This window comes from Sus scrofa, chromosome 13, assembly GCF_054392235.1.
Source record: "Sus scrofa isolate SSC_HxYL_T2T_F1_AM1 chromosome 13, Sscrofa_HxYL_maternal_Yorkshire_Landrace_v2.0, whole genome shotgun sequence".
Lineage (NCBI taxonomy): Eukaryota > Metazoa > Chordata > Mammalia > Artiodactyla > Suidae > Sus > Sus scrofa.
In genome coordinates, this window is record NC_139395.1 from 191770946 (window position 1) to 191796544 (window position 25599).

At 36.1% G+C, this 25599-nt stretch overlaps 1 protein-coding gene across 24 annotated transcripts in view; it reads left to right on the forward strand.

The window, feature by feature from the left end:
- The window catches only part of ROBO1 (roundabout guidance receptor 1), a 1127179-nt gene that overhangs the window by 1003835 nt on the left and 97745 nt on the right, over positions 1-25599 (forward strand). For all 24 annotated transcript variants that reach the window (XM_084991649.1, XM_084991648.1, XM_021071380.2 and 21 more), the window contains 3 exons: positions 12279-12399; positions 13023-13161; positions 15189-15316. In XM_084991649.1, coding sequence (XP_084847775.1) covers positions 12279-12399; positions 13023-13161; positions 15189-15316 — 388 coding nt within the window. The remainder of the gene's footprint in view (positions 1-12278; positions 12400-13022; positions 13162-15188; positions 15317-25599) is intronic.

Sequence of the window (25599 nt, forward strand, 5' to 3'; positions counted from 1 at the left end):
CAGAAATGTTGTTGGCCCCTTTGTTTTTTCCTTATAATGCATGCTTACTCAAGCAGCTGGGTTTCTTCACTTTCTAAGCACTTGATATATTTGATCAGGCCATTACATTTCTCCAAATAGCCAAGGACTAGTGGAATTTTACTACTGTCTGGGAGCACTTTGTTTAATTATAGGTTAAAGTAGTTTGCCAAATTAAAGGTACGATCTTTTGTGGTTTCAAGGATGGTGTTCTAACCAGTTTATTTTATTTTTGATGTTCTATTAATCATGGATGAAATGTTTCTCTAAAGATAGGGTTTTAAAATTTATCTTAAAACATTGCTTATAGATCTTGCCAATAATTTGAAAAATAGTTAATAGATGTCAGAATACTTTTTGGTACATTCTGTTCTTAAAAAGTTACCTTTTCTAACTCCATGTAATTTTGGTGATTGCTCATCATAGCCCAGATGTAATTTTATTTTTCTGTTTACCATGGGAAGAATGAATTATCATTTTTAGAAACAAAGTAGTAAGTTCAAAGGTGCATTTGATTGTGCAGAATTCTTTCATTAAAATATGGTTCGAAATGCAGAAATCAAAGAAATTATTTTATGCCTTTAAATTTTTAATTATTTTTAATCTGAGCAAACTGCTTAGAATTTCCATTTTATTATTTATAACTGGCTATAACTAGTGTTATCTATTTCTCTATCTTGTTCATATTGTCACTTTTAAAGACAATCTCTCAAAAAATAATCTGAAATCTTATGCTAGGCTAATGTCTAATGCCTATTCTGCATTTCTTTTGTTTAAAGGTGAGTTGCGTTAAAAGTACTAATACTCTGCTGGTAACAATGGACCACTTCAATTTTTATCTCCTGAAGCCCGAAGAATTTGATAATATGATAAATCATACACTTGTAAAGTAATCCGGTGTGCATTAACAAAATTACTAACAGATGACACAGGTTTGCCCTTCTTAAATCTTACAAACCTGGGTGATCACAAAGCTTTAAAGGCTGATTACACCAGAAAAAAGACTCATGTTTAAGGCACCTTTAAGAGCATCACCTTGTATGGGAAAATTTCAAAAGCAGTTGAACTCAATCTGTGTAATACTGGTTGAAAATAATGGAACTCTGTCTCCTTGAGAAGTGTAATTTACTAAGGAATCCATTACTTCTTATTTCTTCTCCTTTTGACATTCATGGTGTCACTCTTCTCTCAAGTATGTTTCACATCACCATATTGCTCCATCCACGCATCATGCTTATAAAAGATCATGTCAGGTTTTCTCATCTTTATTAGGAAAACTTACAGATATTCTGTTCAAATTTTAAATGTCAGAGTAATAAGTACATGTGTATATGAGAAAAGAAGAGCTCTTTCTCCGTATAGGGACTAATGTAAGATACTCACCTAACTTGATTTCTCCTACAAAGAACACATGCATATGTGAAGTGTAAACATGCACATCTTTTCCCCTGGCAGCTAGATGGATTAATGGCAATTAGGCTGGCAACCCCGATCACTCAGGCTTAAATATAGAGTGTAATGGAAGGAGGGCCATCAATCTGATGCACACAGGGAGGTCCACCAAAAGCACCTATTTCTTTGCCAAGCCATTGGGTCTTGAAACCTATACATTTACAAGATAGTGCCAATTTGTAATTTGCGGCATGAGAAGCACAGAAAATAGGAGCGCTTATTTTCTTTCCAAAAGAAAGTGCACTATTTGAGCTTTACTTTGGATTTATGTAGAATGAACTCTAATCCACTTATTCAAAGATCTGGAGGAAGGGTCTGATATTTATTCTCTGAGCATTAGTTTTCTCATTCCACAATAGAAAAATATACCTCACCTGTGAGACTGTTGTAAAAATGAAAGATGACGCATGCAACGCCATATACACAGCACATGTTGCTACATCATGGTTCCCATTAATCACAACGGTAATAATATTCCAGACTGTTGTTTAAATACAGCAGTACTTTTATGAAATTTACCACAGATTCACTGATGTATTTTTCATGGGTTTCTAGAGAAAACTGTCAAAAGCATTTTATATTTAGGACATAGTTTTTTTCAGGTGTTAGGTTTTTTCCAATTGTTAAGTCATTTAAAACTTCTATTGAAACATCTGAAAATTTAAACTTACTCTTTTTGCTTTAGGATAAACTCATCAGAATTTGAATTTGTCTGCTACAAGGCAATAGAAAAGAGTGTACTTCTAACATGAATTCTAACATAGCAAGCCTTTTTATAAAAGACAAGATAATGACTGAAATTGAGGAATTCCATGTATCCTGTATCTCACATCTTGAAAAATCTGAAAGTGTGCTTTCTACATAGGTACTGTGCTAGATCCTAGAGATCCCACAGCCTCCTTGACATCATAGAGCATATATTCCGTATAGAAGAGAAGCAAGAAATATAAGATCAAGTTAATTTTTTAATAGAAATATGATTGATTTACAATGTTGTGCTAATTTCTGCTGTAGTTTTTGCATTTTTTTTATTGACTTTATCCTGTGCCTTAATCTTCCCACCAACACCACCAACTCCAAAACCTTCCCCATTCACTTAATGCTGAAACCTCCTCCTTGAGTTTGCATGGAAGCAACCTAGGATTCACAAAATTCTGCATTTTTCAAATTCAAGTTCAGATATTGTAACTTAAAAGCCTTAGGGTTGGGAGTAATCCCAAACACTGAGATCCTTAACACCATTAATACTTATTGCATTACCTTTTCTGTTCAGAATGTTTTTGTCTTGACTGGGGAACTGAACATTTCTGGCTGAGAAAAATTGTCACAACCAAGTTCATTCCAAACGTTTTTGAAATGTTCTTCAGATAGACATGTTCTCTTGTGTTTTTACAGATAACTATAGAACATAAAGGGAAAGACGCATTTTTTTTTCTTTTTAAGGATGCACCTGCAGCATATGGAAGTTCCAGGGCTGGGGGTCAAATTGGAGCTGCAGCTGCCAGCCTACACTACAGCCACAGCAATGCTACATCCAAGCCTCATCTGAGACCTACCCCACAGCTTATGGCAACATTGGATCCTTAACCCACTGAGCGAGGCCAGGGATCAAACCCAAATTCTCATAGATATTAGTTAGGTTCATTTCCTTGAGCTGCAGTGGGAACTTTAGGACGCACTTATTTTTGTTTCTTATTTGTCCTTAAGTTAACTATTAGAGTTCAAGAAATAGTGAAAAGTGCATGTGGATAGTGCCAAAGGTAAATGTCACCCACCAAAAAGAGTCCCTTTAAGCCCTCGTTCAAACCTTTCTTGCCAAGATTTTATTCTCTTCCTCACATGTTTAAATTACCCTACTTGTTTTCACTTAGGTAGTATATAGGTGTATTTTCATCTGTTTTAACATGTGCAGTGGCGGGGGGGGAGGGGAGTCACCACCTTTTATCTTATCATGTGTCCCTTATGAGATAAGGGACACATTTGCCAAATAAGTAAGCTGGGTTCCCGCATAGGCATATGATCAATAAAAGAGAGTGAAGCAATTGGCCATATGGATATTGGATCTCTGACCCTTTCTGATGAGCCCTGACTCTGATTAATCAATTAAGCTTGTCACTTGCAAGTCTCTTCTTGTTCTCCTTTGACTTTGTGAGATTAAAATACCACAGAATGGGAATGAGTGTTTATTTCAATTTGGAACTACTTTAAGGATCTTCATACTTGTTCAGTATCTTAATAAACAGTATCAGATGCTTTTATTGCTTTTTTTAATTTTTGCAAGTTTCAAATATGTTTCCGTAACGCAATTCTCCTTACTTAATTTCTGTACTGAATTTCCATAAAGTCATTCTGCATTTCTGAATTTAAGAACCCCTTACATACTCAACTGTGGTTTGACTTTGTCTGCCATCGTTATATGTCTTCTTCATAATATAAGTGAATTTAAATTTCAAGAGTAACAAAATAGTGTCTCTGGAAAAGGCATTATCTTAGCAGGGCATTTGGTGGTGTGGGAAATTCTCACACTGGACCAAAACTGTAGAAAAGTAAAGTGTAAGAACCCATGGTGAGAAAAAAAAGGTTTTACTGTTTGAAAAGTATTTTCAGCTGGTCCACTTGTAACTCAAAAGAGCCAAGTATTTGAAAATGAGCTTCTCTCCAAATACGATGAGCATTTGTCATCCTTATTTCTAGAATATAGTCATGAATTCCTCCATAGATTTTTATTTCAGGCTGTCCTAACAGTGACTCTATGTAAATTCGGAATTACAGCCAGATGGTTGGAAGAGGTGATAAAAAGCAATCCCGGTTTTGTAGGAAAGTGAAAATTGCCCATAAGACTTTGTTTTTACCTTTAAAACAGCAGGACGTTGTTTCATGAGACCTGTGAAGGAACTAATACATTAACTTTAATGGCTACAAACTAAACTAATTTTTCATATGCATGCAGAATACTACCATGTAATATGTATAATTTTCAGAGGTAAAAATCAGTCAGCTTCGTTTATTTGAGGGAGGGATAACTAGCAAAGGCTCTTTTCTTCCAAAACCACGCTTTATATTGCCTCCTTTTTATAGGATTCACTTTTGGGTTCTGATCTTAATGACTTGGGAGCCAGACACCTGGGGAATCAGCTAAAAGCCCTCACAGTTTCATCTACTCTCCATTTCACAGCACTCGGCAGTTGTCTGCCCCTGGTTTGGGATACGATAAATTAGAGGTGGCTTTCCTGCTTGACTGGCTCAAGAAAATGTGTGTCCAGGAGAAAATGCCAAACCCAAGTCTTCATACTGACTTTGAGCCATGCTTAAGCAAGCAAAATAGGTGTGATTTAAGAAGACTGTGTTTCTTCTTTCAATTATTCCTTGTTAAATTTGGATTCATGGCAAGATCCTCTGGTGATCCAAACTAGACAGAGGGAAAGGTAATCATTTATACCTTCACAAAGAGAATCATCCTTTCCCTTTAACTGAACTATGTCTCTCTGCAGGGTGGCTCCCACTTGCCTGCAATTAGCCATAAAGCTCTTCCTGATGTAGTCTATAATCAAATTATCATAGGTGTGTTTCTGCAGCAGCAAAGAGCCAACTGCCAATTTAGAAATTGTTATGAGGAAGAAATGAGAAGTGTAGTCGGAGAAATGAAAATAACAGAGAGATGCAGCTGCCATAGTCCTGGGCTTCAGTTCTCCCAGGCCTGTGTTCTCAGCTGGCAGCTCACCAAGCTGTGTAGAGAGCCACGTGTTCCCACTGGGATAATTGCTTTTTCTGCATGAGTCTCTTGTTGCTTCTCTCTGATGATCGAGTGTGTTTAAACTCCTGGCAGAAATCATGTTGGTTTTTAAATGGTATTGTAAAGTCTACCAGCAAACAAATGAAATTGGATCATGTTCTCTTGTATGCTTGTAGCCCAAGCAAATATGGGACGCCAATGGAGAGATCCTAATTGCCTGTTTTTCCTCGCAGTTCCACTCCTAAGAGAACAGTTGGAAGATCTACGTTGTGGTTTTCTCCTTGTAACACTGTCCCTTTTAATGTCTCAAGTAAAATGTAGACTGGTCATTTATTTTGTTTGTCATTTTGATATTTTCTTTACAATGTATATGTACTTTCCCAGGCATCCTTTTGTTGTATAATCTTTTTTTTTTCTTTTTTCTTTTTTTTTTTTGGCAAATCTCATGAGCATTGTTCATACTGTAAGTAGGCTGTGAAGAGGAAGGGGGCTTTGCATAAGAATGGACAAGTAAATGGATTAGTAACATTCAGGTGAAATTTTTTTATGATGTGACTGAAATCTAACTAATTCATTTTTAAATAGTCCACAGAAATATTTTAAATATTAGTATATAATCTATTTTTTCTTTTTTTAGTTTAACCCATCTGTGTGTGGTGTGTAGTTGCTCTCATTTTGTGTCACAAGTCCACGTCATGAGTACATGGCACCTTTGCCTAATCATGCCCTTGCATGACCAGCATGAAACCAGATCACATCTCATCAAGAGACTTGAGTGGGAAATATTTAAAACGAGGCATTTCTTCCTCTCCCTGCCCCCACCCCGCCTCCTCCTTCTCCTTTCTCTCTCTCTCTCACTGTCATTCCCTTCTTTTTTTAAGTCTCTGAATCAGAATGAAATAGGAAAGGGGAGAGTTGTAATTTTTTTGGAAAATGAATTGAGATACAGTAGCCTTTATGAAAAGTAGAAAGTAAAAAAAGATTGCCAGCCAGGAAAAAGAACAGTGATTTGGCTTCCTGCAATTATTGTTTATGTATTTATTTAAAATAACATTTATGTTTGAGACTTTAATATGAAATCATGTTGTTATGGATAACATTTTTAAAACATTATTTTTGTGTGACAAGATTAGTACAAGTAAGTAGAATAAATATTAAGTTCTTGGAGTTCCCGTCGTGGCGCAGTGGTTAACGAATCCGACTAGGAACCATGAGGTTGTGGGTTCGGTCCCTGCCCTTGCTCAGTGGGTTAACGATCCGGCGTTGCCGTGAGCTGTGGTGTAGGTTGCAGACTCGGCTCCGATCCCGCGTTGCTGTGGCTCTGGCGTAGGCCAGTGGCTACAGCTCCGATTTGACCCCTAGCCTGGGAACCTCCATATGCCGCGGGAGCGGCCCAAGAAATAGCAACAACAACAACAACAAAAAGACAAAAAAAAAAATTAAGTTCTTGAAATTTCTTGTACTTAAGAAAAGGGTTGAGAGTTATTAGAGTAGTAGATATAAATTGCTTTATATCAGTTTTTTGGCCACACCCCTGACATGCAGAAATTCCGGGACCAGAGATCAAACCTGTGCCACAGCAATGACCTGAACCACATCAGTGATAATGCCAGGTCCTTAACCTGCTGAGCCACCAGGGAACTCATCAATGGTTTTTGGTAATGGAAATTTTTCAAAAATTTAATTTTTTACTGTTTCTAATGCCATTAAAATTTAGGTTCCAAAGAGCAAGATAACAACAACATTATGAATGTGTATATTCATAAATATGAAGTACCTACATATGATATTAAACCACAATTACTAAAAACATGAGATTATTTAATTCTAGCATGGCTTTCTTATTTTCTATTTTTTTATTATTTTTGCTTTTTTTAGGACCACACCCATGGCATATAGAGGTTCCCAGGCTGGGGATCTAATCGGAGTTTCAGCTGCCAGCCTATGCCACAGCCACAGCCACAGCCACGCCAGATCAGAGCCAAGTCTGTGACCTACACCATGGCTTACGGCAATGCCAGATCCTTAACCCACTGAGCAAGGCCGGGGTTGAACCCACAACCTCATGGTTCCTAGTTGGATTCGTTTCCAATGAGCCAAGACGGGAACTCCCTAGGCATGGCTGTTTTTTAATTAACTGTTCTTGTTAAACTGCTTCCCTGGGAGTGTGACCAAGAAATACTGTATTCTCTGGTATTGTGTAAGATCTGAATTTTATGAGTTATCTTTTACTTGGTTGTAATGTTCTTTAGATAGCTGTGAGACTTGTATTTGATCTGATCCTTTGCCTATCATTTGTACAATATGATTAAACTACCACCAGTGTCTTTGCTTAATTTAAAATGCAACAAAGCGTAACTGTTTTTGAAAGGTACTATCGTATAAACATTGAAAGGTATGGATGCTTCAGTTTGAATTGTTTACGTTAAAGGTTGATATCACTCTTGTTGTCAGATTGAAAAGTAATGGATATTTTCCCACTTCCTCCCACTCTCTGTTCCAAGGTCAAATAAGATGTTTTTGTAGTTGTTGTTGTTGTTGTTGTTGAATTACTGCTAAATGTTAAAGAAATAAAAGCTGTTACTGTGACTCTTCTTTACATGCCTCTTTTGAAAGGAGTCCTTAGGGACCATCCAAAACTGCTCTGCAGTTTAGTTCACCAAGGAGAATGTCTGGGGGCTATGACTGGCCATCTGGGGTACCAGCATCTCATGGTCATTAAGAAGTCTTAAATCCACGCAGAGTACTTCTCCTCCACTTCACAACAGCTTGATGTCTGTTCTGTAGGTCAAAGATTTAGGCAGAATTGACAGCACTGCTATGAAGAGATATTTTGCCCAAAGAGACTTAGCATTGTTTAAGGATGAAACACTAGCCTATGCTTCAGAACCTCTCATCTCATTTGCTTTATAAAACCAAGTATGAAGACAGTGGTACAGAATCAAGTTTTTCAGAAAAAATAATTTCTAAACATGGGTGCTTTAAAATTTTCACTCCTCATATTAACCCTGCTTATTAAGCCTATGCTACTGTAAATGAGTCTTTCAGAGCCTTTAATCTTTTAGAAAATTATAAAAATTAAGTACTGCACAATTTCTCATTGGTATGATGATACCTATTTGTGTGTCTTATGCTTATTCTTTAAACATATTTCTTTAGCATTCTAAATCAGTATTCTTTTAATTCATTGTTAGGATGTATTTTTAAAATAGTGTTTATAGTAAGAAACACAGATTTTGAATACCAAATCTATTAAAGGAAATGAGATAAATTATATGACAGTTTGGTTGTTAGCAATTTGGAAGAATCTTTGAAGCTCTTAATATAATTAGTGGTTTCGTTTTTGGTCTGCTGAATTCAAGTCACATTAGGTTAATATAATTAAAAGCAGAAAAGATTTTGTGTAGCCAAACTAGTTAATTAGCCCCAGTTGGTTTAGTATGTTAACCTAGAGGTGTATGGATAACGTTGTGGGGGTGACGCCTGAAAAAAAATTCCTGTGTAACAGATACTGCAAATCATCTGACTTGCTTTAGGGTAGAAAATGAAGACATACCAAGGAGTTCATTTTAAGTTCATCTTTCTGATTTTAAGCCCTGATAGCAGGGTAAGCTGTATGTGCTATAGAATAACCAAACCAAAAGCTTACTTTATTTTTTAAAAGAAAGCATGCTTCTTTTCCTTCTTGTATTCTGGACGTAAGAATTCTGATTGTATTTTTTTTTTTTTCATGCTTACCAGAAATATGAAATGATTCTCTTCACTTTTGGTTGAAAAGCTCCATCTTATACCTGATTTATCTATATTATCTTGTTGCTCAGTAAACAAGGCAATAAAGAAGATGAAAGGAAGCATTCTAGAAGGGATTTTTAACTGCTTCAGAGAAGTTTTTTAGTACTAGGAGAGAAGGCTTTATACCCCAAAGGAAAATAATCATGTATCGCTTCTTAAAGGGAAAATGCTAGTGTATAAGAAGCTGGTATATCAAAAACATTGAGATATTCCATACCTTAATGTCACCAACACATTTTTTTAAAAATCTGGGGTTGTTCTGAAGAAAAAAAAAAAATTGAAAAGTGTAAAGATATTTGAAACTTCAAATGTTTTGCCACCTTCTCCTTTCTCCTCCTCTCCCTCCTTCCCCCAAAGGAGCACCACCGCTGGGACCTTCTTTTGTTTTGTTTTCATCTAGTATGTAGATAGCCGAGACCCCCCTTTAAGCACTGTCTAGAGCTTATGGAAATGTGGGCTTCTAATGTGGTTCCTACTGCAGGCCGGGAAGGTAGATGGTAATGAGGAGGTGGGACCTCTGCCTTGGATTTCTGACACAGGCTAGATGCCAGCATATTGTCTGAAAGCTTAACACGTTCCGCTTCTCCACTACCAGGATTATGTTAATTGAAGTAGTGCTGCTGCAGTGCAGTGTTTAACATTGTGTCTGTTCATTATACAAACTCGTTTTTGATAGGTTTACAATTTGGCTGTCAGATCCAGCTGCAGGAGGAGACCTGCCAAGAAATATTTCTTAGCTTGTTTTAAATAGTACTGTTTTCACATTTGCAGTGTTTTGTATGTGTTAGACATATTTTTTTCCTTTTTATATAGAGGAAATGTCGATTTTCTGTTTTCCAGTGGGCACTGAGATGTAGAATGTATGAAGTCACTCTTTGCGATCAGTATTTTTATATGACTCAACATAAAATGATAATTGTTAATAGTGGGTTCTGCTTCAAAGCTGGTATGGTATATTTGATCAGGGTTATTAGCACTAAGTTTCTTCTGTTCTTTTGTTTATTGAAAAGAACAGGGTACGATGCAGCCCACATTTTTGACCATAGAGAATAGAATTATAGCTTTTGGTTTGCTCTACTTCAATTCAGCCATTACATGATGCCAAAATCAATTTGAACTTATAGAACTGAAGACTACCATTTTCATCCATTATTTTTTGTATTTTTTTGTTGTTTTTTCCTTCACTTTTGTGAATTTCTGTTTCTAGCATCTGAGGAAATAAGTTTCTCTCAGGTTTGGTGAAGCTTGTTTGGTTTTTCCATTTAAGTTATAATGTTCAGTGTGGAATCTTTACTATTGCTAGTAAGTATAGTGTAGAACACAGGGTTTTATAATGAAATTGTCTTGTTAATGAGGTAGAAGTTGTGTGGGGGTGTTTATAATAATCTGGGGAGATTTAACAATGATTTCTACAAAAAGAATAAACATTTTGGCCATTACCTAATTTTAACCCCTCCTTCCTTTTGTTGTTTTAATCCAGCATTTATCCTTAGGCCAAAGCCAGGTCTTTAGAATAAAGTTTCTCAGTTTGAGCACTATTGACATTCTGGGTGTGTGATAATTCTTTATTGTGTAGGACTCTTATGCATTGTAGGATATTACCGAGTTGAAAATGCAGTTTAGGGAAGAGCATGTATCACATGATTTTACTTTAGTAAAAGTGTGTGTGTGTATGCATATTCTCTATCTTTCTTTATATTGAGAGAGAAGGGACAAAAGAAAAAGTGTATAAACGTATTGGCAGTTGTTAACTTTGAGAAGGTTTTTTTCATGTGACATTTATTTCTTCTTTGTATTATTCTGTTTGAAAATTTAGATAGGTATATATGAAAACAATAAATCTATTATTAATATATCTTGTTACTGTTATAAACCTTTATAGAAATGCTTCATTGGATAACTAATTTTATCTACAAAAGCAGTTTGCATTCAACAAAAATCTTGCGTGCCTACTATGTGCAGGCATTTTTCGAGGCGTGAGGGATAGAGTCATAAACAACACGGAGAAAAGTCTCTGGATGGTTTTTATAATGATACTGAGAGACTCATGATTTTTCTTTAAATAAAAGAACTGAAGAATATCAGGTTCTAAAGCCAGAAAAATTAAAACTGCTCTGTTAATATTTGGTTCTGTCCTAATACATAAAGACTTGGTTATAATATCTGGATTGAAATAAAGCAATTTAGGCATCCCAAAACAGTGAAACCCCACCTCTATAAAGTAGTAGTATAAAGACAGTGTAGAATGAAAAAAAATTCTGTTTGAATGCTTCCTTCCTTTCTTCTTTCTCTCCCTCCTTCCCTCCCTTTCTTCCTTCCTTTTTTCTACATTTCCTTCTCTCCTTCTTTGTTTAATCTGTACACTGCACAGAATATCTGTGAGGTCATAACCTCCATGAATAAACATTCTGGAAGTTATCCCTGACAAAACCTTTCTAAGGTTCAGAGCATTATAGATATTCACGGGTAATTGAACTCCACTCCCCACCAAAAGCGTATTAAATTAAGTAAAGATAGTTCAATTTCCGCATCCTGATTTTAATTCATGGTTAGCCTCAGCCTACTTATTGTACTAGAGGGCTGCTTACATTTTTAATTGATTCTTCTTCAAATAAGAATTTAAGAGTGTATCTCACTGGCTTTCCAGATGATTTATTGGGATCTGTTCAGTCTCTGCCTCCGAAGTTCCCTATAAACTGCTTAGGCAGCAGTAACACCTAGGGTTTTTTTTAGGACATGTCAGGTTCCACTGTATTTTGAATATTAAGATATATCCCTTCAAAGCACCTTTGACAAATTAAGTAATTAGAGACATTTTTATTTCCATATCTTATAATACTAGAATAGGCTTTCTCAAAATTACTTATAGCTGATACATATTTGCATGTTAATTATAGTCATGCAGTATTAAAATTTTTCCTTTTTCTTTTTCCCACTTGCTAACCAAATTGCTCATGCAACTTTTTGATATTCTTTTAATTAAATAACGTGAAAGACCTTGGTCAGTTTGGAAGCACAAGTTCCTAGTTATACAGAATATAGTAACTTTATGAGAAATGCCAGTAAGTAAAAATGTTTTGCCTCTTTTCTATTGTACCTTTGGAACAAATTCTGCTTAAAGTGATTATCTGTGAATAGAGGAAATACTAACACATCAGCTTTTTGATATAATTAGGCTTTGTTTGCATGCTTCGAAAGTAGACTTCACTTATGAGAACCTCTGTCATGTAAAAAGCATGGAGGCAATTTTAATCCTATTTATGTGAAACTTTTTTTTTTTAAGATTCGAGGAGGAAAGCTCATGATTACTTATACCCGTAAAAGTGATGCTGGCAAATATGTTTGTGTTGGTACCAACATGGTTGGGGAACGTGAGAGTGAAGTAGCAGAGTTAACTGTTTTAGGTAAGTGCAGTTTTATCCTATCTGCTCACTGTAAAATGTATCTCTTCTTCTTTAGTATCTTTGTTTATTTATTTTCGTCTTTTTAGGGCCACACCCTTGGCATATGGAGGTTTCCAGGCTAGGGGTCAGACTGGAGCTGTAGCTGCCAGCCTGTGCCACAGCCACAGCAACGTGGGAGCCGAGCCACGTCTGCAACCTACACTGCAGCTCACAGCAACGCCAGATCCTTAACCCACCAAATAAGGCCAGGGATCGAACCCATGTCCTCATGGATGCTAGCTGGGTTCGATACCCTCTGAACCACGATGAGAACTCCTTCATTAGTGTCTTTAGACAAGGAGGAAAAAAATGACCTTTTCTGGAAGTTGACTGATATTTTGGGAGGGGTGGAAAGAAAAGAGGAGAAATCAGTAGACTGTGATACTGCGATAAAGTAGCCATGATATAGGAAGAAAATTAGGAGGAAACACTCACCTGGGGAGGAGCTTCTAAAAGTAGGGGGACTCTGTAGAATAATTTTCTAAATCATATTTTAAATTATAAACCTGCTCTTACTGGGCATCCAAAATGGGTTTTAATTTGTCTCTATGTATATTTTTTGAGATGAATTTTTCTAATTTTAGAGAGACCATCGTTTGTGAAGAGACCTAGTAATTTGGCAGTAACTGTGGATGACAGTGCAGAATTTAAATGTGAGGCCCGGGGTGACCCTGTGCCTACCGTACGATGGAGGAAAGATGATGGAGAACTGCCCAAATCCAGGTATGGATCAGAATTTAATGGTGGGATTTATCCACTTGGAATTTCTACAGTTTTGACCAGACCACTTTTCCCCCCTAAGCCATTAGAATGATCTACTCTATATTCTTTGATCAGGGGCCAAACACAGTACCCTAGGTAATTAGAATCAGAAGGTTGCCATGCTTTCTCTGTGAGTTTCAGATAAGAACTGTACGTTCATGACCCTGGCCTGCCCAAGAAACTCTTGTAAAATGTGATATTCCTCAGTTTTCTCTTTGTTCAACCAGACTGCATTTAATACCAATGTCTTATATGGGAATAGGTCGGGAAGAGAGGGACAGCATTAAAGACATAACTATGAACCAGTTAGAAAGCAGGCTTCCTTTTCCTTAACTACAACATCACCAGGGACTGGTAGAAGAGGTCAGGGTTTCCTGATATCTGTCAAATCCTTAAATTGGCTGGAGCACTCACAGCCTTAGGGAAGAAGCAGTGAAATGAAACTTTTAGGTACTGTCTTTAGGCGTCTTCTCTCATATGTCCATTCATTCAGCAGACATACCTTGAGCCCCTGCTAGGTTTGAGGGTTGTTATAGCAGTGGCTTAGACATAGTTTCTGCTGTCAAGACGCTTACGAAAGGAGACATGTATGGATAGACAGAGAATAATGTAGCAAACCTTTTGTTGCATAAAGGTAGACCTGTGGGAGCAGAAAATCAGGAGAGAGTCTCAAAGGAAAGTGACATGTAAGTAATGGCTTGAAAAATACATATCAAGTTGATAAACAAGAAAGAGGAGAAGGGTATTCCAGGAAAATATGCATCACAGCATAGATACAAACCTAAGAACCTCATGTGTTTTGAGCAGTAAAAAGTTAGCACAGTAGCAGATAAAGCACATGGCATGAAGTTATGGCAGATTAAGTTGGAGATACTGAGGCCAAATTAACAGGGTTTTATATAAACTGAAGAACTTTGAATCATATGGCATGCACATTGGTGAGCCAAGAGAGATTTCTATGATCAGGATTGCTTTTTAAAGAAAATAATTTTTCTAGTGCTATGGGTATCATATTGTGTTGGCGGCGAGACCATGGCTAGGTCACCATTGTTGTTGTCTAGATAAGAGGTGTGAATTGCCTGAATTGGGAAATGAGATGGAAATAGGATAGGGGTCCATCCTGGAAAGAAAGCTCTGAGGTCAAATCGATGAATTTGTTAGATGTAGGGAGCTGGTGACAGAAGAGAGATAGATTGTGTTAGGAGAAGGAGTTGTTTTTTGTGGTATGGTAAGAAAAGAAAGTTGTATGTAACATATTAAGTATTAGATGCCTGAGGGATATGATGTGTAATTATTAGTCAGGATTATGAATTTGGAACTGAAATGAAATGGGGGCTAGAAATATCCATGTGGTCAACCAGTATATAAACTATAGTAGGTAGTGTAACTCAGGGACATTATATAGAGTAAAAAGAGGATTAAAGTGAAATTTTTGAAATTTTAAGAAACCAAACATTTTAGGAAGAGGGAAGATGGGACAAAGCAAGGACACTCTAGAAAGACTAGGTTGAAACATTAACTCTGCCATTAAACCAGCTGAAGACCAAAGCCAAGTTACCTTAGCTTCCTATGCCTCACTTTTCCCATCTGCAAAATGGAGATGAGCATACCGTTTCATAAGGTGGCTTAAGAATTTTAAAAGATAAAACTTATAAAGTGTCATGTATAGTAAGAATTTATTTAATGATAGGTTCCTCTCTTTTAGTTTTAGTGAGTACAGGAGCTTGAGGAAATAAATGAATAAGTGCCAACTTTGCCCCAAAATATTCTGTTAGAAAGTAGTTTAATATTTCTACCCATGTGATTATAAAGAAGCTCTTTTTTATCTGCATGCTTATTTAGAAGAATGTGGCATTATATTTACATTTTGCTTTAAATTTTATGAAAGGAATGTTGCATGTGATGTGATGCCTGAATATATCATATTTGTAATAATGGGATCTTTCAAGTAGAAAGTCACTTAACTCTGCTTCTTTTTATGTCACTAGATATGAAATCAGAGATGATCATACCTTGAAAATTCGGAAGGTAATGGCTGGTGACATGGGGTCATATACTTGTGTTGCTGAAAATATGGTTGGAAAAGCTGAAGCATCAGCCACTCTGACTGTCCAAGGTAAGATTTGGGGAACATTTTTTTGTGGTTGGTTATTATATGAAATATAATGCTGATATTTGAAAATATTTGTTGGAGTAGTCTATATAAAATATAGACTTTAAATAATGCTATAAATATTTGATTTCAAACATATTTAAAGGAAATTATCTTTTGCCTATGGGAGCTCTATATGTGTTTGTTACAGGAAATTGAACGAAGTTTTCAAAATTGTAAGTTCTGTCTTAGCCAAGCAGAGGAAGAGAATGTACTTTAATCTCTGGTCTTCAAATATAGAGCTTTTATTAAATGCAGCTATGGTCATGAAAACTTTGTCTTTTTTTTTTTTTTTTTTTTTTTTTTTTTGGCTTTATGTGGTTTCTCAGTTCCTAGACTAGGGATTAAACCCAGTCCGCAGTGGTGAAAGTACCAAGTCTTAACCACCAGACCACCAGGGAACTCTCGAAAACTTGGTCTTTAAATGAAAAATCTATCATTCCTTCAGATCACACACTTTCAAGGGTCTGTATAGTTCAGAACACAAAAATGAGAAGATTCTGTACCTTCTAGAATGTAAGCTCCATCCCTAAAGAAGGAACTTTTGCAGTTTTTTTCTGTGCACATGGTGCCTGTGACATAACAGACATTCAGTACATATTTCTTGAATGAATGAATTACATTTGCACCTTGCTAATTTTGATAAAGATTTTATTTGGTGACATGTGAGCCAAAATGGATGCCGTATTCTATGGCTACAAGTTATTGAATGTCAAAGTTAGGTCTTAAACTGATGTACAGAAATGGTTCTTTCACTCCTTGGTATCCATAATTTCATGTTTTTCATTTTCATAATCCTTTTCTTCTTTTACCATGATGTCTGCTGTTATTTCTTACTTTCTCATCTGAGAACTTTCATTTTTTTTTTCTTTTTAGGGACAAATTGTTTATTGTAGAATTTGAGAGACCTTTAGGAAACATTTTGTTGGTGAAAAAAAAATTCCCTACTTTGACAAGTATATAGAGTAAATGGGGATTTTGGCCATATACCACTTAGCTTGTTTCTGAGTACGACATTAGCAACACTTGCTCTATCATCTTTTCTGAACACTGTCTCCTCTAAGGCTATTAGGAAGAAAAAGGTAGCTTTTGAGGGAGTGCCTCTACCGTGGCCTTTCTACAAAAGAGCCTTGTGGGCTTTTTACAGTAGAAAAAAAGAATAAAGAATATTTCCTTCCTGTCTCTAAATCCATTATGTCCCACTTTGGGGTTTTTAGCTCAACCTCATAAAAACAAAAGAAAAAAAAAAGGAAAGATCAAGAACAAACATTGAATTTCTAAGGCCTAGACTACTTGTCTTTAATCTAAGTTAGACTTGAACTCCACATAGGACTAAAACTGTAAGAAAAGAAAACCCCTTTACATGTAGAGAAAGCATAAATTTGAGATGTCAAGTTCGAGTTCAAAAACCCTCCAGAGGGAATGAAAGTAGCCTAGGATGAATACAAGACATGAAAAGGTGTGTCTGTCTCCAGGCAATTGTGACAGGGAAGTTGATTATCTATCACATTAGTCAGAGAGATGTTTCACTTTATGTTTTAAAGTCCTTTACCTTAAGATTCTGATGTTTTTCTAAATAATAGCCATTCTGCTGTGTCTACAGGAGACATTGAAATCAAAATAGAATTTCTTCCGGCAATTTTATATTCAATTCCAAAGTTATTTCAGCCTTAAGTCTTTCATATGGAATTCTTGCTTCTAAGCCTGGATTTCAGTGAAAACTGGGTACAAATGATCAAATCCAAAAACTACTTAAGCAATTTAGAAGTTCTTATTTCAGTTACATTAGGTTTTCCATAAACTTATGAAAGATCTGTATCTTGTTGAGAAGTTATTATTTTATTCAAATATTAAAATAAAATATGCATATTAACATCACTGTTAAAATACCTTTAACATATTAGAATAATATACACAACATGTCAAAGAAAGTAATATGATTCCCAACAGCAAAAGATAACCAAGGGAAAAAAAAAAAGGAAACTTTTCAAAGGAAACTTGAGAAGTTATGTATTTTTTTTCCTTCATTTGAGATTGAATGTAGAAAAATACTAGTTACTACAAAGGAAACTAATCAGAAATGAATCCATTTGATAGCAGGAAACAATTATAAGAAATTCTGTAGCCTAATTATTTTTGATTTCTGTATTTTATTTGTGGTTCATTTTTAAAAGACACTATTACAGTCAGTATTGGCTTAAAAACAATCTTCCTTTTCCTCACTCTTCAGGCAATAAATATTTAATTTTCAGAATTTATGTTGGGCAACAAACCCTTGGGCTCCAGGTGGAAGTTTTAGAGAAAAAAAAAAAAACTTTCTAAAATAAGGGTGAGTGTTGAGTTCCCATCGTGGCTCAGTGGAAATGAATCCAACTGGTATCCATGAGGATGTAGGTTTGAGCCCTGGCCTTACTCAGTGGGTTAAGGATCCGGCATTGCCGTGAGCTGTGGTGTAGGTTGCAGACGCGGCTCGGATCCTGCATTGCTGTGGCTGTGCCTATGCCTGTGTCTGGCAGCTGTAGCTCCAATTCAACCCCTAGCCTGGGAACTTCCATATGCCAGATGCAGCCCTAACAAGCAAAAAAAAATAAATAGAATAAAATAAGGGTGAGTGATTTTCACCTCCAGTTCAGATAAGATTAGTTCCAACATTTAAAAATTAACCCTGATTTGAGAATTACTTCCATTTTTTCTTTCTTTCTTTCTTTCTTTTTTTTTTTTTTAAATCTCAATTCTGCTGTTTTGAAAAGCCTACCTGTATATATTTCCTTAAATACTCCTTTCTTGACTCATGATTTCTTTGGTTTTTCTACTTGTGTAGTTTTCACAGTGCTTAGCATGGAATTGGGCATCTAGTAGGCACTGTGTATAATACATACTTGTTACAATTTGAAATATGCATTTGAACTCAAATCTTCTGCTTGAATGGTAGAAATATCACAAGGACATCCCAGGGGAAATTCAGGCAGCGTCTGGTGACTCTGATCCTGAGTGCCATTAGATGTCATTTGAAGAGATTGGTATCTGTGATGGCTGCCTGGTGATCTGTGTGTGAAAGGAGCAGAGTAAAACTTAGGGCTAGACAGTTTCCTAAACATTTATGAAGTTTGTTATCTGAACTTAATATATAAATAACTAATATAACTATAAAACTAAATATAAAATCTATATATATTTAGAGAGAGAGACTTGATAAATAAACAGATTATCAGGCATGTCCCTGGAGAACAGACTTGTGTTTTAATTTTGGTTTTCAAGCAAATTCATTAATCCCAGGAACCAGGAGTTACCTCATGAGTGACAGAGAGAATAAAGGTCTGAAATTTTTTTTTCTAGAATTTAGGAATTACCAGAGCTGAAAGAAGTGTATTACAAAGAATTGTTTAGCTAAGAGCATAGAAATTTTAGTCAATAGAATGTGGTTGAATGCTATTTCTGTCATTTATCAAATGTGTGATGTAGAAAAACTAATTTAAATGTCACGAGTCTCAGTTTGCCTCAGGTGTAAGATGGGGACAGTAATACCAAGCTCATAGCATTTTATAAGGATTGATTAAAATTGTATACATATATATCTAATGCTTAACATAGTATCTATTACAGAGTGTTTTATAAAGAAGGAGCATTCTACTATTATTAGTAGTTATAGCCTTATTACTTAATTTTAATAAATATTGGCGTCTTCATAAGAAAAATAGTAATATTCAAATAATTCTAGACAGGTAGTTCTTCTTTTGCCATTGTAAATGAGAAATCTGAAGTATTAATATAATCATGATAATTTATTATGTAACAGATTATTAGAACTCTTAAATATAAAGCATTACATTTTTATTTTAAAAACTTTTTGACTTTTATAGTAAATGTGTTGACTCTTGTTAGTGCCTTCAAAGCTAGTGCTAGACTCGATGTTGAAGTTTTGCAAAATAACTAGATAATTTAATGAAAATTATGACCATTTGGGAATAGAACTCATTCAAAAAACGATTACATTTTATGTGTAATAGAGTGTTATTGTTATGGAAAAACGTTCAGCAGAGACTCTGCAGGCTCTGCAGTAATTTGACCTATTGAAAAATAATTAATGTCCATTACATGACCAATAAAATATGGTGAAGTAATGCTGTTTGGAATGTTCACAACAGAAAAGTTTCTATTTAACTCTCAGTTAACCAGAAAATCCAATTAAACCGTACGATATAGTGTCATTTTCTGGAACAACCAAAGTTTATTACCTGTAAGTTTAACCCATCACTGTTGTTATATTTATGCCTGATGTTTATCTGCCCCGTTTTCCCTCCCTACTGTGATAACATCTACACATCTCCTCAAGAATTCTCTCTGTACACCTAAAATGCACACACAAATCCAAGCATCTCTTTAAAGTCATGTCCTCTCATTTTTGACTTATTGCTTTGTTGTATTTGTATTTTAATATCTCAGTTTGACAAGTGTTAGAATTGCTGATCCTGTCATGGTTGGAATGAATTATCTTTTGAACTAGTGTTTCATAACACATAATGGCCCCATCTTTTAAGAAAAAAGATACATACTGTAGTATTTATAACCATTTTATAGGTTGTGACATACCTGTAAGATGTAAAGTCTAACTAGCAAAAAGTAGATGCAGAGAGGCACCCTACCAGGTTTTTAAACAGTGTGCCATTGAAAGCGCTAAATTTATGCCTCTGCTTGGTGTTCCAAGAATGGTCTCAGGTTTGTTTTATATCTTTTTACTATCTTAATCTAAGCCTGTTGGGCCTTTACTAGATACTTGCCAGGTGGACCTTGAGGTTCTTCTCAGAATCACATGATAGCCAATTTAAATTTTCCTACTTGCTTTTATTTTTGAGTCATTTCAGGGTTAATTTTAAAAGTTGTGTTTTTTTTTTTTTTCTTTGTTGAGAGTAGCCTTTAAGAAAAGCACGGTGGGAGTTTCCGTCGTGGTGCCGTGGTTAACAAATCCGACTAGGAACTATGAGGTTGCAGGTTTGATCCCTGCCCTTGCTCAGTGGCTTAAGGATCTGGCGTTGTCGTGAGCTATGGTGTGGGTTGTAGACGCGGCTCGGATCCCACGTTGCTATGGCTCTGGCGTAGGCTGGCGGCTACAGCTCTGATTGGACCCCTAGCCTGGGACCCTCTATATGCTGTGGAAGTGGCTCAAGAAAAGGCAAAAATACAAAAAAAAAAAAAAAAGGAAAGAAAGAAAAAAGAAAAACACTGTGGATGCCACCTCAAAACACTTAGAAATAAAGGAAGAAAAATCATTTTATTTACCATTCTATTAACAGCAAAGCCTTTAAAATTAGTAATTATTTATTTATGATGACAGCCATGTTTATGGCTTTTTAAATAATTTCATTTGGAGGCATGCTCTCCTGAAAGAAAGATAGAAGATAAAGCAAAGAGTGTAAGCTCCGAAGTTCTCCCATTTCCAAGTTTGTCCTCCGCCTCTAAGACGTCTTATGATTCTTTGCTTCAGATATACTCATGGCTTAAACAGGGCAGACCTGATGGCATTATTAATCTTTCCACTCTCTTTGCAGCTTCACAGATAAAGCAGCTCTTATTACTGTCACAATTTCATTTACAAAGTAAATTTGTGACTCTCTGTCACCAGAGCGATCATGTTCCCATCGCTGTGTCTGTCTCAGGAAACCAAACTGAAAACGAACTTCCATATACCAGCCATTTCCCAAACAATCACATTTTATCTCTGCTGAGTTGAACCATTAAGAAAATATAATCCCATTTTTGTTTCTTTCTTACAATAGGCACTAAAAGACATTTAGTCCCCATTTCTCTCTAACTCTGAGTGCTAGGCCAGTCAGACACAGGAAGCTGGACGTTTAATTCACACCCCACTGCACTCCTCCACACGCCTCTCTCAGGGACCAGTTATACTTTGAAGCTCAAGAAACAGTTACTTTTCTGCCCTTTCAGCAACAGCTCTGTTAAAAGAAAAGGCAGATACCAAACATCTCTAAACCAGGTGATGCTCTGTTACCAGACAAATGGGATTTCCGTGAAATCCCAGCTCTTGTCTCATAAGTGCTTGTCCATTTTTCTTCCCTTGATGTGAAATTACTCCGTTCTCTCAATTGCATCATCTGTTTTAATTTTTTTCAGTTTTAGAATATGGTATCTTGAATGATGTGGCTATCTCTTTAAATTTATCATTGGCATACAGTAGGAATGTTCAGATGAATCATGGAAAGGATGTGCTTTGTATTCTGTTCTGAAGAACTGTTATTTTGTCTGATGCTTCCCATAAGTATTATGCCTATTGTGCAGTGACGGCACCGAGCGCTTCCTCATTAGGATTGATTAGCCACTGACAGCCTCTGGAAGGCCGAGCCTTAAAGTCTGAGATTAACGTGAGACCAGAGAGACACAAAGGCAGGAAAAAAGACCAGTGCAGTCTTTTAGCTGACTTAATTGCTACTAATGGAATGTTTCCTAGAGTGTCTCTTCCCACTGCTGGTGAACTGCTGCATGCCTCGAAAAAACAAAAACAAAAACCAGCAACAACAACAAAAACCTTTGCTGAAATATCTTGGACACTACAGTTTATGACTGAACCCTGTATAATATCCCACTGAACTAGGAATCGAACAATAGTTATGATTTCCAATAAAACAAGAAGCCACTGTCATAGGTTTATCTAACCTTTTAAGATTGTCCTAACCCAGTGAGTATTAATTCACAGGAAATAGTGATCCCATGAACATAGGAGCAGACGAGGCATAAGAAGCTGAATTCTCCCATATTCTTCATTTCAGTTGGTGGCAACGCAGCCTGCAGATACACACTAGACAGCCTGGGTGCTGGTAGGGTCATGCTTTACCTTTCCATTTCTTGAATTTCAATCACCTTAAAATCCTATTTCTTTTACCTTTTGAATATTTCTCAGTTCTCACACCTCTCTTGTTTTCTTTCACTGCTTTATTATCTCTTATGCAGTGCAACTGTTAACTTCTACCCAGTTTCCTTGCCTCCATCTTGTCCCATAGAATCCATCCTCCACACAGCAGGTTGACCTAAAACACAAATCAAATTATATTCGTTCCATTCATAAAACATTGTCATGCTTCCCCTCTCTCCAGATAATATTCAAAATACTGAAATAGTGCTCTGCCCAGCCACCTAGTCCCCTCCTGTCACTCCCTTCAGGGGAGTAACGCCATATTGGTATGTATTTGTTCACGTAAATACCACCATGTAGCTTACCTCTGGGCTTTTCTTTTTTATATATATAATTATTTTTATTTTTTCCATTATAGCTGATTTACAGTGTTCTGTCAATTTTCTGCTTCACAGCAAGGTGACCCAGTCACACATACATGTATACATTGTTTTTTCTCACATCATCATGCTCCATCACAGGTGACGAGACATAGTTCCAGTGCCATACAGCAGGATCCCATTGCCCATCCATTCCAAAGGCCATAGTTTGCATCTGTCAACCCCAAACTCCCAGTCCCTCCCACTCCTTCCCCCTCTCTCTTGGCAACCACAAGGCTTTTCTTTATATTAGTTCTTTGGTCTAAAATGTGCTGCCCCCACTGACCCACCTTCTTTTACTTGCTAGTTACTCCTGTCCTTGGACCCAGCCCAGGGAGGCATCTTCCATGAAGCTTTGCAGGCAGTCCTTACCCCAGTGTCAGGTTAGGGATGCCCATTCATGGATCCATTGGATGTGTTGCCACCCTTACTGCTTTTCAATGTCTGCCCCAGATGTTGACTATGAGTTCCATACAGACACACTTTCTTTACTTTGCCTTCTTAGTCTCTTTGCTTAGTGCAATTTTAAGAGCATCCTGGGTGCTCATGTAACATCTTCTGTCGGAGTGAATCAAGGGCTGCCCCCATATGGACCAGTTGTGGGATGCTGGGCAAGTCTCTTATCTTCTCTGAGTTTCAATGTACTTATCTGTTGAAAAAAAAATGAGTATACATGGACAATAAACATCAGTGAACTGATAGGAAATAAGGTAATTAACAAAACAATTATGTTCTCAAAAGAAGTGGTTTGTGGATTATGAAGCACTTATGCAAAAGCGATGGTTGTTAACGATTATTTTTCTCATCCCAAACAACTAAAAACCCATTAGAGTCCCAGTAATATTTATTTTGACCATAGAGATTTGAAATTTTGGGTAGCTGGTTAATGTACAGTTTGGTAATTGTTTCACGCTTCTGCAACTGTAATGTCTTGTGACTCGATATTGAAGTCTGTCAAAATTAGTCCTCAGTATTTCTTTGGACAGTGTTTTAGCGAGATGTTTTTTTGTTTGTTTCTTTGTTTTATGGCTGCTTTAGGAAACATTCTCTGAGGTAGAACTAATAGTGCAATCTTTCCTGACAGACTCATGAATCAAATGCTGAATGTACAAGATGTTAAGTCTCTGATTCTCAGTTTTCCTACCAGTAAAATGGGAGTAAAAATGTCTCCCTCATAGGATTGCTGTGGAGATTAACTGAGCTAATAAATATGAAATGCTTGGTACATTGTGTGAAGCATTTAAATGCTCAATAAAAAGAGATACAGTAAAGGTTGTTATGAAGGAGGAGGAGGAAGAGAAGGAGGTCATTTCAGTAACATGTCTTTAAATGTATCAGAATCAGGACTTCATGTAGCTTCAGTGCTCTTAGCTTCCTGTCACTGGCTGTATTAAAAAAATTAAGGTCTGAGTCACATGTGTTTCTCCCTTAATACTTTACGTAGATACACAGTAAGTACTTTTCAATAAACAATAACTATCAAGGCTTCTGTAATTGTGGTTTTAAAAATGTCTATTTTTATTCTAGTTGCTTTAGGAAACAGAAAATAAATGAAGTATAACAAAAATTTTTTTTAGTTCCCATTGTGCCTCAGTGGGTTAACTTCTAACCAGTTTCCTTGCCTCCAACTAGCCTCCATGAGGACACAGGTTTGATCAGTCTTGCTCAGTGGCTTAAGGATCCAGCGTTGCCGTGAGCTGTAGCGTAGCTTGAATCTGGCATTGCTGTGGCTGTGGCGTAGGCCGGCAGCTATAGAATTCGGCCCCTAGCCTGGGAACTTCCATATGCCATGGGTGCAGCCCTAAAAAGAAAAAAAAAAAAAGAAAATAACGAAAATTTTTGTTTTAGTTAAAAATACTTTTTAGTTTTTATTAATTATATATATATTTTTTATGCATTTGAGACCCCAAAATAAGTTCTTTTTCATTAAACAGACCCGGAATATGTTTCCTTTTGATCTTTAAACATAATTATTATCCCTCCTGGTATGTTCAGTGCTGCTAAATTTCCTGATAAAATGAATAATATTGAATCCTTTCACTGCTTCTTACACAAATATAATCTATGTATTGGAACAATTGAATTAATTAGAGATGAAAATTATTTGAACAGATAGTCTCCAGTAATAACTTCCATGTAATTTTCAAAACTTTAGTAGTCTTGAAAATGAATCAGAAGGTATAATCCATTAAAAGAAATGTGCATTTGTGCATTTGAACATTTTCTAAGATGTCAAATAGTAGCTTTGAAGATAACCAAACCACATGTTAATTTCATACAATGTAACATGTTGTACACACACACAGGGCATTTTTTTTTTATGGACCACTATATAACTATTTCAGAATATAAAATTAAAATTTAAGTACAAGTAAAACAATATAGCTTACTGTGGATTTTATTGCCAGTAGTAAGGGATCAACTTTAATAAACTTGCATTCAAAAACTAACTCTGGGGGAAAGAAGGCCTATTTTGTAAATTTGTGGTTCCCATAAACAGCCTTCGCCATGTTTAGCTTTCTATCAGCATATGAGAGCTGATAGAGTCTGAGTCATATGACTTTTTAGAGCTTATATAATATCTAGACAGAAAAGTAAAGAGAGAAAAAACTGGGCCCTTCAGTTCTGAATTTTCTTTCTTTGATGTAGAGATCATTTAAATCATTTGTTGGAACAGTTTGCTTAAATTGCTGATTTCAGGAAAGCTGGCAGTATAATAGTACATTGTTTCTGACCAATAACGTGGTTATTTGAGTCAAAGCCAAAACAAATAGTGTCAAGGGGCCTTTTTTGCAGGTTCAATTTAGCTTTACTATAATCCAAGATTGCAGTTAGGAATTGTGAGTTCAACATTTTGATGAAACACATATTATAAGGCCCTGAAAGCTTTACTTGATGACTTAAAGAACCTTGATATGTGTGTGACATGTTTACCACACTCTGACAAGATATGGTGGATTGGT